The 15,546-nt window shown below is 33.3% G+C and overlaps 3 protein-coding genes and 1 long non-coding RNA gene across 4 annotated transcripts; all 4 read right to left on the reverse strand.

The window, feature by feature from the left end:
- Positions 1-86: 86 nt before the first annotated feature.
- On the reverse strand, positions 87-594 carry LOC105766855 (E3 ubiquitin-protein ligase RING1-like). The gene is made up of 2 exons (XM_012586406.1): positions 525-594; positions 87-400 (listed from the first exon to the last, which is right to left on the reverse strand). The coding sequence occupies exons 1-2, from the start codon at positions 592-594 to the stop codon at positions 87-89; spliced, it is 384 nt and encodes a 127-aa protein (XP_012441860.1).
- A 6,207-nt stretch (positions 595-6,801) lies between these two features.
- LOC128041361 (uncharacterized) lies at positions 6,802-7,438 on the reverse strand. Its single transcript, XR_008196318.1, has 2 exons — positions 7,125-7,438; positions 6,802-6,992 (listed from the first exon to the last, which is right to left on the reverse strand). It is a non-coding gene; the product is annotated as an uncharacterized LOC128041361 (long non-coding RNA).
- Positions 7,439-7,643: 205 nt separating this feature from the next.
- LOC105766856 (protein transport protein Sec24-like At4g32640) lies at positions 7,644-10,191 on the reverse strand. Its single transcript, XM_012586408.2, has 6 exons — positions 9,771-10,191; positions 9,106-9,315; positions 8,761-8,906; positions 8,505-8,684; positions 7,854-7,942; positions 7,644-7,713 (listed from the first exon to the last, which is right to left on the reverse strand). The coding sequence occupies exons 1-6, from the start codon at positions 10,189-10,191 to the stop codon at positions 7,644-7,646; spliced, it is 1,116 nt and encodes a 371-aa protein (XP_012441862.2).
- A 2,453-nt stretch (positions 10,192-12,644) lies between these two features.
- On the reverse strand, positions 12,645-14,256 carry LOC105771370 (protein psi1). Its single transcript, XM_012592810.2, has 2 exons — positions 13,740-14,256; positions 12,645-13,348 (listed from the first exon to the last, which is right to left on the reverse strand). The coding sequence occupies exons 1-2, from the start codon at positions 14,135-14,137 to the stop codon at positions 12,904-12,906; spliced, it is 843 nt and encodes a 280-aa protein (XP_012448264.1). The 5' UTR covers positions 14,138-14,256; the 3' UTR covers positions 12,645-12,903.
- Positions 14,257-15,546: the final 1,290 nt, after the last annotated feature.

The following is a 15,546-nucleotide window of genomic DNA, read 5'->3' on the forward strand; positions in this document are numbered from 1 at the left end:
GAAACTTACAATTAGATAATATTAGATACTAATTAAGGTGCAAAAATTTATATCCTTCATCGAGATAGTAGGAGAAGAAAATGAAATCAAGTTGGCATCTGAAACCGGCACAACGGGCACAGGTGTCTGGTTTTCAACCACTTAATGATGCAACCATCATGGAGCACATGTGTGCATGGCATTGAGGCAACCTTGCCACCCTCCAAGAACTCATCAAGACAGATAGCACATTCTTTGTTCGTTGAGCTCAAACCCTCATGTACTCTCCTCCTCTTCTTCAAAGGCAGATGATCTTGTTCATCATCATCATCATCATCGTTGTCATTCGGCTCATTTACCTCATCATCATCATCGGCCTCATCATCAAAATTATCAACCGTCACCTTGATGATTACTTCCACTTCGAAGGAAATGAGTTTAGTGCAAAGTTAAGGGGGTTACTATGTAACTGCCGTGTATAAGACAAGATACCAAGAACGATGAGGGTCCGAATATAGCCTAGAGGTGCACCCGTTCTTTCTTACAAGGAGAGTAGGATGTTGGGACTGTCTTTGTCAGATAAAATGGTGTCCTGATAATATGTGACAGACTCATTGAAACTTCCTAACGTTGTTCCCCTCTTAAGAGATGAAACGAAACGAATCCCCACAACTATGTTGAAAGAGTCATATGGGATATGACTACAACGTTGTTGTACTTCAAGATTATTGGTTACTTCCCTCAGCTTGATGCAGTAAATGGAAGCCGTCGTTGCTACTACCTTGCAATCTCTTCGATTGTTGAAGGGTTTTTCAAAATTGCAGTTGATGTATGAGAGTGTAAATATAAATGGTATAGAGTTAGGGGCTTAATTTTTTTTATAGGGGCTTAATTTTTCCTATTTCTTCTACTATTATTCTACACCAATTAGATAATTTGCATGTTTACTTATTACATTATAATCCTACTCAAACTCTTATCCTTATTTATGGATAAGTTCTTAGTTAAAATTTTAAAATATAAACATATGTAGAAATATTAAGGACCGAGATAGGATAAGATATGGTTGAATATTTGCATTATCGGTTTCTTTTATTTATTATTATTTATTTTAAATTAAAAATTCTTATCCAGCTTGAAATTAATAAATATTCGAATTGGTTAAATATTTAAATTTGGTAAGTTAATTTTTTAAAACATAAATAAAAAAAATGGATTGAAATTTGGTTACCCTAATCCATTATCCAAAGTCCATTTGAAATTTGAGATATGGATAGACTCCGAGAAGTAGGTAACAAACCCCCGACAATATTTGCATTATTAGTACTTCAAGTACCTCACCGCCAAAGTTTGGTACAATTAAGAACCTTTGTTTAGCTCAAAATTGGGGTTCCAGGAAATAAATAACTGATATAAGATATGAAATTACAATGTTTGTGTGCAGCTTTTGATCTCCAAGTGCCATCACTACTTGTGAAGCCAACTGTAAAAAGCATAAAACATTCTGTAAAACTTTCACTCCAGTCGCCGCACAGTATATGTACAAGAAACTCCGAGCAGGAGGCCACTCGGATTCTTTCTTCTTCATGCAAAATCCCAAATCAAAACTGAATACCTGTTGTTGAGGAAGCTTGAAACTTATCAAGACATTTCATTTGGATTTGCCGATGAATATGTACAAGAAACTCCACATAAGATGGCCCATTTGCATTCTTGTCTTCCTCCATGCAAGGTACGAACACCATTCCTGAAAATGTAGTCATTGAATCATGAGAATGCCCTAATATATTTGCTTTTCTCTTCTAAAATAGAAATGATTATATATTGATGAAGCATTTGATGAGCCTCACCTCCACTACCAAATGCTCCATTGCCTTCTTAGTCTAGTTGCCAATTCAGATCATCATTTATATACTGTACAATTAATTTGACTTAAAATTAGGTCTCCTCTTTAATCCTCTCTTGATCCCTACACTCCTATCATTCTTGTCCTCTTATGATTCTTTGCCTTCTGAACTTTCTTAAACTGCAATAACTTTCTCTTCATATCAACAACTAATGAGATGAGTGTGAAGTTCTTGATATGTTAATAAGTCATACTATATCCTTAATTTTATATCATGTTTTGATTATTATTATTATTATTTTAATATTGCCTACTACATAAGTTTTTTTTTCCCAATCATCAATGACTTAAAAGGGAGTTCTTGTTTGAACCAACTAAAACTTCAATGCAGAGTTTCTTGGTCCCTCAAAATTAGGTTTGTACAATTATCATGAAGACTTAACACCCTATTCAATTCAAGGCTAAAAAATTGGAGTATAACTTTTTTTATTAAAAAAATTGATTTTAGTTTTCAAAGTTTCATTAAAATATTTCAAGGTAGATTAATTCAACACTCAAATATCATTTGAGATCTTAAAAATTGATACGAATAAAATGTATTACCGAATCAGATGGAAATTCATTGAGGCAATTCTTAATTTAATTGGTTTGAGTAGGAGTTGGATTAACCTTTTATTATGTAACGTATTACAACGGTTTTTTATCAAATGCTACTCAATGGTAGTCTAGATGGTTCAAACTATCAATGGCTTTAGATAATTGGAGATTCTATCACTCTTTATTTGTTTGATCTTTGCCAAAATGTTCCATCTATGATGCTATCCAAAGTGGAAGAAGACAAATCAATCAAGGGCATAAAGATAGCAATGGGAACTGTTCCAATCAATCATTTGCTTTTTGCAGATGATTGCTTTCCCTTCTTCATAGCAAATGTCCATTCTTGTCGTGCAATTAAAGCTCATGAATACTTTTTGCAACCTTTTAGGGCAGATGGCTAACTTTGATAGGCCATAAATATCTCTTAGCCCTTCTACAAAATCGAATAAAAGACAATGGTTCAATGGTATTCTAAGAATTAGATGAGTTGATAGACCAAGTACTTTAGCCTTCTGAAAGAAGAATTAGCTAATGGCTTAGTGAGGATATCTGCAATTTGTTCTTGTGCTGGAACATGATTGACCTGGAGAGCCACTTGCATCACCTTTTCACAGACAAAGTGAATGTCTAACTCCACGTGTTTCATTTTGGCATACAGAACCGAGTTAGCTGAAATTTGAACAGCGCTCATGTTATCAGACCAAATCACTGGTGTACCAACTAAGAAATTGACTTGGGAACTTATAAAAACAAAAAGGCTTTCTTTCAAGGGTTATGGATAAAATCCAGGGAAAGTTGGCCCACTGGAAAGCTAAATGTTTGTCACAAGGAGAAAGACCAACTCCGTTCAAGGCACATTGACATCATCCCTCTGTATACGTTCTCTTGCTTTAAAGCCCTACGATACATATGCGATAAAATTGATCAAACTGTTAAGGCATTTTGGTGGGGTCATGAAATAGGTGAGAAGAAGCTTCACTAATGCAATTGACAAACTCTGTGAAAAACTTAAGCATGAGGAAGGTCTGGGTATAAGGATGTCAGGTTTGATCAATGAGACCCTGTTGGCTAAATAAGCATGAAGACTAATGATTGACGTCCAGAATATTGAAAGTGAAATATCATAATAATAATGGTTTTCAAAATGTGACAAAAAAAGAAGAAGCCTTGTGATGATTGATTATGGAAGGGTCTTTTGAAAGAAAGAGAGATGTACGTATGTTAGAAAAGGATATCTAAATTTGGAGTGGTAAAAATTGTGATATTGTCCTTGGTTCTCATGGACCATCCTTTAGGAGTGTTGAAAACCCACAAATTCAGAGGCCAATTAAAGCTATGGCCAAAAATAATGGCAGCCAATGGATGGTAAACTTATCAAATTTGAGCTATAGCAATAACTTGCAATAACTTATAAGTATATCCCTTTCCATATTGAGTGGTGAAGACAAGATTATTCGGACATATGATAATAACATTATATTTTTTGTTAAATTAATCTACAATGTCCTATAAAGCGTTGTAGTTCGAAGTAGATGTGGTCATATTAACATAGACAAGCTCAAAAGGAAGTCAATAACTAGACAACAAGGGCGACAATTATGGATATATCTTTTAGCCGGCCATAAATCTTTTCCTTTTCCTTATCTTGGGGTTTTTTCTTTTTGGTGTCTTTTTTCTATCGTCCTCTAAAACTATTAAATTGTTACATTTACCCTAAAAAAATCAATTTTCTTTTAAAGTGGAACAAGCACAATACAATTAAAATATAAATACAAGTTTGAGTAATTTCAAGTATCAAACTATTACATCGGATAATCTGAATTATCACAGGTTAAAAATTGATACAATACAATCTTAAGCAAATTAACAAATGACTGAACTAACTAGACAAAAAAACACTCATAACAATCATGAACTCGGACACCTGCACGTAAAATCGTGCATGGTAGGTATCGAATAACACAGAATCAGATATCTAAACAATGAAACGGTAGAATTCTTGTCACAGAAAACACAAAAAGAACCTCCACAAGAAAATAAAATTCTGGATTTCTAAATACAAACACACACATTGATCAATGATTAACCAGAACCCCTAGAACACTAACCACAGCGGCTCGTTGTTCATTTGTAAGGTCTTAAATTTTATAAAGATTTGGGAAAACGGAATTCACTGGTAAATTGCATGTTTATTTATTACATTATAATCCTACTCAAACTTTTATCTTTATTTATGGAATTCTTAATTAATTTTTAAAACATAAATAAATGTAGAAATATTAAGTAGGATAGGATGAAATTACTAAAGATAATCGTAGGAATTAAATCACTAACAACCATAGGATGAGATATGGCTGTACATTTTCTTTATTTGAAAAGTTATTTTTTTAAACTTTACTAAATAATATCTAGAAACCATACAACAATATCCATTTTATCAACACAAAATTTAAAAAAAAAACAACAACCTAAAACTCAAAATTACAACTGCAAATCATTAATATATTAGGAATTTTTATTACTATTGATTTCCCATTCTTCATTACTGTAACTCAAAATTAAATTTTGAATATCAGGTGTGATGGTAGGAAACACACTCAACTGTTTCATGCAAATATTATAGCAACAACAGTTTTAATCTGAATCCACCGTTATAAATATTGTATAATTTAATACTACTTAAACTCAACTCAACTAATTAATTAGTCTGTACATGAATTTTTATATGATGAAATTCGAATCTAGACATTTAAAATCGAAAATCTCGACCTTACGAACACCTCATCAACAAATCTTGAAAGTATTTAATTTAGAAAAAAAAAGAAGAAGAAGAGGTAAGATGCGATATTAAAAAGCTTATAATTGCAATTGTGAAGCAGAGTGGCATTGATATGCTGAGATTTGGGCATTTAGCTTTAGAATGGTGCAGGGATAAACAAAATGTAATTATGTTCTGCCATTCTCGTGAATTTGCAAACAATTTATTTGATTAACCTATTTTTGTAATAAACCATATCATTAGTAACAATGATTACAAATAATTGCATTTTATTTATGTACCAATTATTCCGACAGTAAGAAACCTGTAAGCAATGGAGTCATATTTGCTCCTTTCTCATAAACTCGTGTTTTAAATCTATTCGTGAAACTTACAATTAGAAGAAAATGGAATCAAGTTGGCATCTGGAACCGGCACAACGGGCACAGGTGATTGGTCTTCAACCACTTAATGATGCAACCATCATGGAACACATGTGTGCATGGCATCGAGGCAACCTCGTCACCCTCCGAGAACTCATCGAGGCAGATAGCACATTCTTTGTTCGCTGAGTTCAAACCCTCACGTAATCTCCTCCTCTTCTTCAAAGGCAGGCGATCTTGTTCTTCATCATCACCCCATTTATACCTTCTCAAAGCTTGAACTGACAAACATGTAGCAGGCTTGAAATTCAACGTGTCCTCATCATCACCATCATCATCGTCGTTGCCATTCGGCTCATCGGCCTCATCATCAAAATTATCAACCGACACCTTGATGATTACTTCCACTTCGAAGGAAATGAGTTTACGTGCAAAGTTAAGGGGGTTACTATGTAACTGCCGTGCATAAGACAAGATACCAGGAATGATGAAGGTTCGAATGTAGCCTAGAGGTGCACCCGTTCTTTCTAACAAGGAGAGTAGGATGTTGGGGCCGTCTTTGTCGGATAAAATGGTGTCCCGACAATATGTGACGGACTCATTGAAACTTCTAACATTGTTTCCTATTAAGAGATGAAACAAAACGAATCCCCACAACTATGTTGAAAAAGTCATATGGGATATGACTATAACGTTGTTGTACTTCAAGATTATTGGTTACTTCCCTTAGCTTGATACGGCAAATGGAAGCCGCCATTGCTACTATCTTGCAACCTTTTTGATGTTGAGAGTGAATACAAATGATATAAAGTTATGGGATTAGTTTTTTATAGGGGCTTAATTTTTCCTATTTCTTCTACAATTCTACACCAAATAGGTAAATTGCATGTTTACATATTACATTATAATCCTACTCAAACTCAAATCCTTATTTATGGATAAGTTCTTAGTTAAAATTTTAAAATATAAACAAATGTAGGAATATTAAGGACCGTCGAATGGGATAGGATAAGGCTGGATATTTGCATTATCGGATTTCATTTATTTATTATTCTCTATTTTAAATTAAAAAAATCTAACCCAGCTTGAAATTAATAAATATTTAAATTTAGTAAGTTAATTTTTTAAAACATAAATTAAAAAAAAAAAGGGTTGAAAAATTTGGGTACCCTGATTCATTATCCAAAGTCAAATTGAAATTTGGATAGTTCATTATCGGAAAGACTAGGAGAAGTAGGTAACAAAAAGCCGAAAATAATTGCATTATTAGTAATTCAAGTACCTCACCGCCAAAGTTGGGTACAATTAAGAACCTTTGTTTAGCTCAAAATTGGGGTTCCAGGAAATAAATAACTGATATAAGATATGAAATTACAATGTTTGTGTGCAGCTTTTGATCTCCAAGTGCCATCACTACTTGTGAAGCCAACTGTAAAAAGCATAAAACATTCTGTAAAACTTTCACTCCAGTCGCCGCACAGTATATGTACAAGAAACTCCGAGCAGGAGGCCACTCGGATTCTTTCTTCTTCATGCAAAATCCCAAATCAAAATTGAATACCTGTTGTTGAGGAAGCTTGAAACTTATCAAGACATTTTCATTTGGATTTGCCGATGAATATGTACAAGAAACTCCACATAAGATGGCCCATTTGCATTCTTGTCTTCTACCATGCAAGATACGAACGCCATTCCTGAAAATGTAGAAATTCAATCATGAGAATCCCCTAATATATTTGCTTTTCTTTTCTTTTTTTCTAAAATAGAAATGATTATATACCAACTACTCTGACAAAACGAAACCTGCAACCATAGAAGCAATTTGCTTCATTGTCGCAATAAAACCAAGGCAAAAACTCTCGGACAAGAATTAAACAACCTCTCTCTATTACACAGTTGAGAAAAGTTTATATGATATGCATGTTGGAAGAATCCATGGCTATTTCGGTCAAAAATTCTACATAGGATATATTTAATACTTTTGTAAGGAGGTGGTGGGGGAATGGTGTCCAGGATTTGAACCTGGACTTTTGCCACTACACCAGTGGCTCAGCTGACTAGGATAATTTATTTAACCATATCATAGTTTTGCGTGAGAAGGAAGTTCAATGCACTTCCCTGACGGATCCCGCTTCTTGCACAATGTGAAGCTGCAACAGAAAATGACAGAATGTAAAGATAAAATTGTATTAAACAGAGAAATGGTGTTCAATTTGGCTATGAAGGAGATGGAACAGAAACTGTTCCTTTTGGAGTAAAATAACACTAAAGAAACCACCATTAATCATACCGAAGGTAGGGCCATCTTTGTTGGCGAATCACATTGACTACGTCATTGAAGTTCTTTGATAAAGGATTGGAAAATTGCTGCATCACAAACTGAACATACAATGTTGACAAAAGAGCGTTAATGTCTGTACAGGGTAAGTGAAAGGGTCTAGACACAGAATAAAGCTTAAAAGTGAACCATATTTACAGGGGATAACCTAACCCCGTAATCCTAACATTTGAATCCAGGGTCACCCATTTGACTGCCATACTAGTCAGTCATCAAGCAAAACAGTTTTCAAGACTCTACTCATCCAATCCAAAAATCAAGTACTCCATAAATAACAAAGAAAAATTCTCACTATTAATGGAAGGAAAATGAAACAGCAAGCGGAGTGGCACACAAAAATCACCATACAGGTAGTTTAATAGCAATTTCAAATCATAACCCGGATGAGGTCAATTCAATATACAATGGACCATTTGAGTTAATTAGTATTTAAATATTTAATTTATTTTTATATAAAAAAGTGTAAAAAAATATCCTAAGCTTATTTTCAGCAGACAAAAACCTGAAAAATCAGGAAATACAATTTCAGGTGCTTAACAAGTTGTTTATAATAAATTAACGAATTAATGAGGATTTAAAAAAAACGGAAGTAAAACAAAGTACCTGAGTGGGTACTTCGTCGACTGAGGTAAAGCCAAAAAGTTGTTGCAAGATACTTGAATCCACTGAGCTTCCAAAATATATTAAAGCGTCCTCACCATTCTCAAGAAGATAGATTCCATCATCACAGACATGTTCACTAGAAAGTGGGACTGTAGGAGGAAGAACAGATTCATCCCCATCCTGTCCAGCAAGCATAAATTGTCTGTTGGCATGGTTAAAACACTTTGGACCATAAGCCAACTAGAAATTTTATTACCTTTGTATCAACATTGAGGATGGCAAACATCCTGGGATAAACCAATGGGATTGCCAAAGGAGTAGAAAGGGAGGAAACATAATTGAACCAGAAGAAACGGTCATCTATTCTGCCATCATTTCGCAACCCTCCACACTTGATTAATGCTGAAGAAAGGAAAAGACAATATTTATGAACAGATGAAAAGTACTTCAATTTTTCCTTGACAAGATGTCTGAGTTTCTGCCACAGGATTTGCCAAAATGGAAGAACAAGTTTGAAGACGAAGATTAGCTAAAATAATAATAATGGAAATGAATGAGATATGGATCAAGTAGATAAATTAACAAAAAGAAATATTTATACCAAGAGTATATAGAGGGAGAAGCTTAAGAGCCTCAGGAAGAATAAGCTGTCCAGTTGATGATACTGTGGCGCAAAATTTACGATATGAAAGCAGAATGATGATGCAAAGATTTGTAACATGGTCCCTCACTTGAAGAAGAGGGCATGTAGGAATTCTATAATTCTGTTGCAAAGGTTGATGAAGATGGATTACCACTGCATGGTGCGATTCTATAATTCAGTTCAGAATGAATTCTTATATACAATATCATTACGATGAAATAAATATTTTTTTTATATTAAATATTATCTACTTTAAAAACCCAAAAGTGGTACTCATAATTTTGTCTTCTAAAAAATACATCTCAAAATCCTTACTTTATAGGATGTACTCAAATCCTTGACTAGTTAATATGAGATAATTTTTCACTTCAACTATAGTTATGAAAATATTTTCAATCTGTGTTGCATTTATCAAATTACAAATATATATATACACGATATACTGCAATTTAGAATTGTTATTTCAATCCATTCATGAAGCTTACAATTAGATAGTTTTAGATACTATCTGAGATGCAAAAATTTACATAGATGAGATAATAGAAATAAATGGAATCAAGTTGGCATTTGGAACCGGCACAACGGGCACAGGTGACTAGTCTTCAACCACTTAACAATGCAACCATCATGGAACACATGTGTGCATGGCATCGAGGCAATCTCGTCACCCTCCGAGAACTCATTGAGACAGATAGCACATTCTTTGTTCGTTGAGCTCAAACCCTCACGCAATCTCCTCCTCTTCTTCAAAGGCAAACAATCTTGTTCTTCATCATCACCCCATTTATACCTTCTCAAAGTTTGAACCGAAAAATATGTAGCAGGCTTGAAATCCAATGCATCCCCATCATCGTCGTCGTCGTCATTCGGCTCATCGACCTCATCATCATCATCATCAATATTAACCGGCACCTTGATGATTACTTCCACGTCGAACGAAATGAGTTTACGTGTAGAGTTAATGGGGTTACTATGAATCTGTCGTGCATAAGACAAGATACTAGGAACAATGAGGGTCCGAATGTAGTCTAGAGGTGCACCCATTCTTTCTAACAAGGAGAGTAGAATGTTGGGACCGTCTTTGCTGGATAAAATGGTGTCCCGACGAAATGTGACGGACTTATTGAAACTCCCTAACGTTGTTTCCCTATTAAGAGATGAAACGAAACGAATCCTCACAACTATGTTGAAAAAGTCATGTGGGATATGACTACAATGTTGTTGTACTTCAAGATTATTGGTTACTTCCCTCAACTTGATGCAGTAAATGGAAGCCGCCATTGCTATTATCTTGCAACTTCTTTGATCGTTGAAGGGTTTCTCAGAATCGCAGTTAGTGTATGAGAATGTAAATACAAATAGTATAGATTTGGGGGCTTAATTTTTTTATAAGGAATTGAGAAAATAGAAATCACCGACTATTATTTGTTAATTTTTTCCTATTTCTTCAACAATTCTACACCAAATAGGTAAATTGCATGTTTACTCATTACATTATAATCCTACTCAAACTCTTATCCTTATTTATGGATAAGTCCTTAGTTAATTTTTAAAATATAAACAAATACAAAAATATTAAGAACAGTGAGATAAGATAAGGTATTGCTTAATATTTGCATTATCCAATTTTATTTATTTATTATTATCTATTTTAATTCCGCTAGAAATTAATAAATATTCAAATTGTTTAAATATTTAAAATTAGTAAGTTAAGTTTTTCACAAAAATAAATTAAAAATGGATTGAAAATTGGGTACCCTAATTCGTTATGCAAAGTCAATTTGAAGATGTCATCAAGTAGAAGGCTGGCTTGCAAGGGTGTTCGTTGCCAGGGCCAATCCGAACTAGAGGTGCTCATGGGCCGGGCAGCTCGGCCCGGTCGAAATATGGGAGGGTTTGGGTAAAAATATAGGCCCGAAATATGGGTTTGGGCAAAAAAACGAGGCCCGTTTAGAAAATGGGCCGGGCCTCGGGCACCACTTTTTCAGCCCGGGCCCGACACGGCCCGACCCGATATAATAAATATATTTATTTTTTTTAATTTTAAAATATTTTTTACATACTTTTTTATTTTTTTTTTAAATTTTAAATTTTTTTTAAAATACTTTTTTAAATTTTTTAATTTTAAAATATTTTAAAATACTTTTTTTTTAAATTTTTTAATTTTAAAATATTTTTAAAATACTTTTTTAATTTTTTAAAATTTTTAAAATAAAAATGGGCCGGGCTGGGCTCGGGCTTATGATTTTTCCCGGGCCGAGCCTGGGCAAAATCTTAGGCCCATATTTTGGGCTGGGCCCGGGCCTAGGACCCGGGCCGAAATTTTTTTATGGGCCCGGCCTGAACCCGGCCCGGCCTGGCCCATGAGCACCTCTAATCCGAACCCTGGTTTGAATTTTTTTTTTAATTTCTTGTACAAGTCCATTCAGATCAGACCTTCGTCAGAGTAAATGGTAAATTTAATAGTTTCAATTCAAATAATAAAATATTTTTATAGTCATTTTAATATGTTTGATTATGATCAGAACCAACATATGATACCGAAAAAGGGTACACTAGGAGAAGTAGGTAACAAAACCCCGAAAATATTTGCATTATTATTACTTCAAGTTTTAAGTAAAAAATTTTCACTTCATTATAATTCTCTATAATTTTTAAATTTATAGTTGTTAAAAAAATAAATGATTCTTATATTTTGTAAGGACCATTTAAATTTAATTTTGGAAGGAGATAGATCTAACATGCAAATAGATTAAACTAAAAAAGGTAATTGTTTTATTAAGTCCTTAAATGTTTTATATAATCACATTTCAGGTCGGTGCCGCCAATGGCAACGATGGCACCAAAGTTCACTGTTCAAAACAGATCATTCTTGTATATGATTTTGCAAGTGGGTCATTTTCGTAAATAATTTATTTAGATTATTTCTGAAAAAAGCCTAAAGAAAGAGAGATGTATGAATGTTAGGAAATGATATCTAAATTTGGAGCGGTAGAAATTGTGATATTGTCCTCGGTTCTCATGGACCATCCTTTAGGAATGTTCAGAGGCCAATTAAAGCTATGGCCAAAAATAATGGCAGCCAATGGATGGTAAACTTATCAATTTTGAGCTATAGCAACAACTTATAAGTATATCTTTTTCCATATTGAGTGGTGAATATAGAATCATTCGGAAATATGATAATAATAGTCTACAATGTCTTTTAAAACGTTGAAGCTCGAAGTAGATGTGGTCACATCAACATAGACAAGCTCAAAAGGAAGTCAACTAGACAACAACGACGACCATTATGGATATATCTTTTAGCCAGCCATAATGCTTTTCCATTTCCTTATCTCAATTTTTTTTCTTTTTTGGTGGCTTTTTTCTATCGTCCTCCAAAATTATTAAAAAATCAAAAATTTTTTTAAGTAGAATAAGCACAATATAATGAAAGTATAAATCTGAATAATTATAAGTATCAAATTATTACATCAGATAATTTGAGTGCAACATCAAATTATTATATTATAAACAGATCAAAAATTAATACAATACAATTTTAAAGTAAACAAGTTACTGAACTAATTAGATTAAAACTCACTCTTAACAATCATAAACTCAGGCACCTACACGTCGTGCGCGGTAGGTATCGAATAACACAGGATCAGATATCAATGAAATGATAAAATTCCTGTCGCAGACAACACAAAAAGAACCTCACAAGAAAATAAAATTGTGGATTTCTAAATACAAGCACACATTGATCGATGATTAACCAGAATCCCCTAAAACACTAACCGCAGCGGTCCGTTGTTCATTTGTAAGGTCTTTGGGAAAGTTAACGAGGAAGGAAACATTCAAGTTGCCTCGGCTTCCCGGTTCTTTCTTGTTGGCCATACCCTGGCCTTTGATGACCCTTTGATAGCCAGGCCCAATGATTTCATCAATTTCCAGATTCATCGTCCCTCCGCCCAGTAAAGGTATCGGAAAGGAGCAACCTGTGAGAGCCTTCACCAACGGAATTTCAACAGTGAGCTCCAGATCATCGCAGACTCGTCGGAACAAGCTATGGCGTTTCTCGGCAATCACGAAAGTGACGTCGGCAGCGTAGGCTCCTGGGCTTTCGTTTCCCATTCCTTCGAATGTTACCTTTGTCCCTTTCTTCCATCCTGGATTCACTTTTACTGATAATATCTCGTCTTCTTGTATTATTTGCCTGCCCATTTTATTCACAATATTGCTTCAGATTTTAATAGTGTTAATTCATAATAAATGGATTTTGGGTAAAAAAAATAAAAACCTTTGTATTTTAATAGGTGGCATGAATCGGGTTGGATTTTAATCCATTGAATCTAGATTATTTAATTTAGGGTTTAAATCTTTAGGATAATTTTTGTTGAAGTTAAATTTTGAATTTGAATATTTTTAAATTTAAGTTTTTAAGTTGAATTACTATAAATTTAAATTATAATCATTTAAGCTTTGGATTAGTTTGAGTTATTATCTAATTAATTTGAGATATAATTTTCAAGTTCGTTTCATATGACAATGGGAAATCACAGAGAATATGTAAAGCTGAAAAAAATGATAAATATAAAATTACGAACCCGGATAGCGTAAGAACGTCTCTCGTGATCATCACCTTCTTCATACATCCATAGCACAACTCTTCAAGCGTGCACTCCAGATTTCTCTCGATCGTTGGAGGTTTCACCGTCCCGCTTAACTTAGAATACCTGATCGGGTCACTCTTCCACTTGCTCGATGAGTTTCTCGACAGATTCTCGCGGAATCCGTTTCTATGATCCACGCTTCTCAGACTTGCTCCATTAGGAATGCTGTTTACGAGGGAAGGTCTCGGCAGGGGGCTCCTCTTGCTCGGGGTTCTCGGAGGGATTGAAGCAAAGAAAGCGTCCATGTTTCGATGCCTGAAACAATGCCTCCTCCGGGATTGGAATCCATGTCGGCCATTGTATCCGTAGCCGCGAATCGGAGGACACTGCATGTTTGCTTGATCTATTACCCAGATATAAAAATTCTGTCCCGTTTGCGAACCGAATCTGGATTTCTTACAATGACGCCATGATTGTAATGTGAAGGGAAATCTGTAAAGCTTGGTTTAGAAATGGAGGCAGATTCAAATGATTGAACTATATAAAGAGTGCTAGCAGAGAGCCAAAGGGGGGACATAGATTTTTACCATATTCACCAGTAAAATATAATATAAAAAATGCATGGTTAATCTATTAACTAATTACCCAAATATTTACTGTTTGCCAATAAAAAATAATTAGCCAAATATTTATTGGCTTTCATTACCACATTTCTATTAGCAAGAGATAGTAACCTAAATTTTCTTTCACTATTTTTCTCTATTTTCTAAGGTTATATATATATATGCAATTGAGATATTAATCCTTTTAATTTAATTTTTATACTTTACGAAAATTAAAAATTAGTCCAATTGAACAACATAGTTATATATTATCGTTAAATCATTACCTTAAAATTTATAGTTTAACAATTTACAAGCAAGAAATTAGCAAAATCAATATTTCACTAATTTATATGGCAAAAAGTACGAGTCAAATTTATATATTTACCAATAAATGTACTAACCTCTCTATTTTCTTAAAATAGAATTTCATGATTAGATGGTGTTGTTTTATGTATATTAGCATTTAAATAATTTTGCATCCATGCTATTATCAATTTCACTTATTTTTAACCAATATCAGACAGGATTAAATTTAATCATTTACTTCTATATTACAGGCATTCAATTTCAGACCAAATGGGAAAGACTTCGTCATTTCTTTTAATGATTATGAGTTAATTTTCAAATATATATTTAGCTAACTTTTTTTTGGGTCCCTCAAACATCTATCAGCATGATAAAATGGCGATAATGAGGAGCAATACAGTTGACTGATGCCTGCAGCTCTACATATAGTGATGGGCTCTTCCGAAGTCCCATTTCATTTTCTCAGCATTCACTTAATTATAATTCACATTAACTAATTTGATACACAAATTTTAATTTTATGTAATTATAAAAATATTAAAATTTAAATAGATACTTAAAACTTTTATTTAATTCAATTATGCACTGCTTAAAAATTAAATACATTAATCAATTTCTATATTTGATAAATATAATTATTTATATATGTAATATATAAACATAAAACAATGCTATATCAATAATTGTATTTATAAAATTGATTCAAATTAAAATTTTTATATAAAATTACACAAAATCAAAATTCAAATATAATAAATAAAATTATTTTTATATACAATATATAAACCTAAAATAATAATATATAAATAATTGTATTTTTAAAATTGAATCAAATCAAAATTTCAGATATAAAATTATACAAAATTAAAATTCAAATATAATAAACATAA

This window comes from Gossypium raimondii, chromosome 5 (assembly GCF_025698545.1).
Source record: "Gossypium raimondii isolate GPD5lz chromosome 5, ASM2569854v1, whole genome shotgun sequence".
Taxonomy (NCBI): domain Eukaryota; kingdom Viridiplantae; phylum Streptophyta; class Magnoliopsida; order Malvales; family Malvaceae; genus Gossypium; species Gossypium raimondii.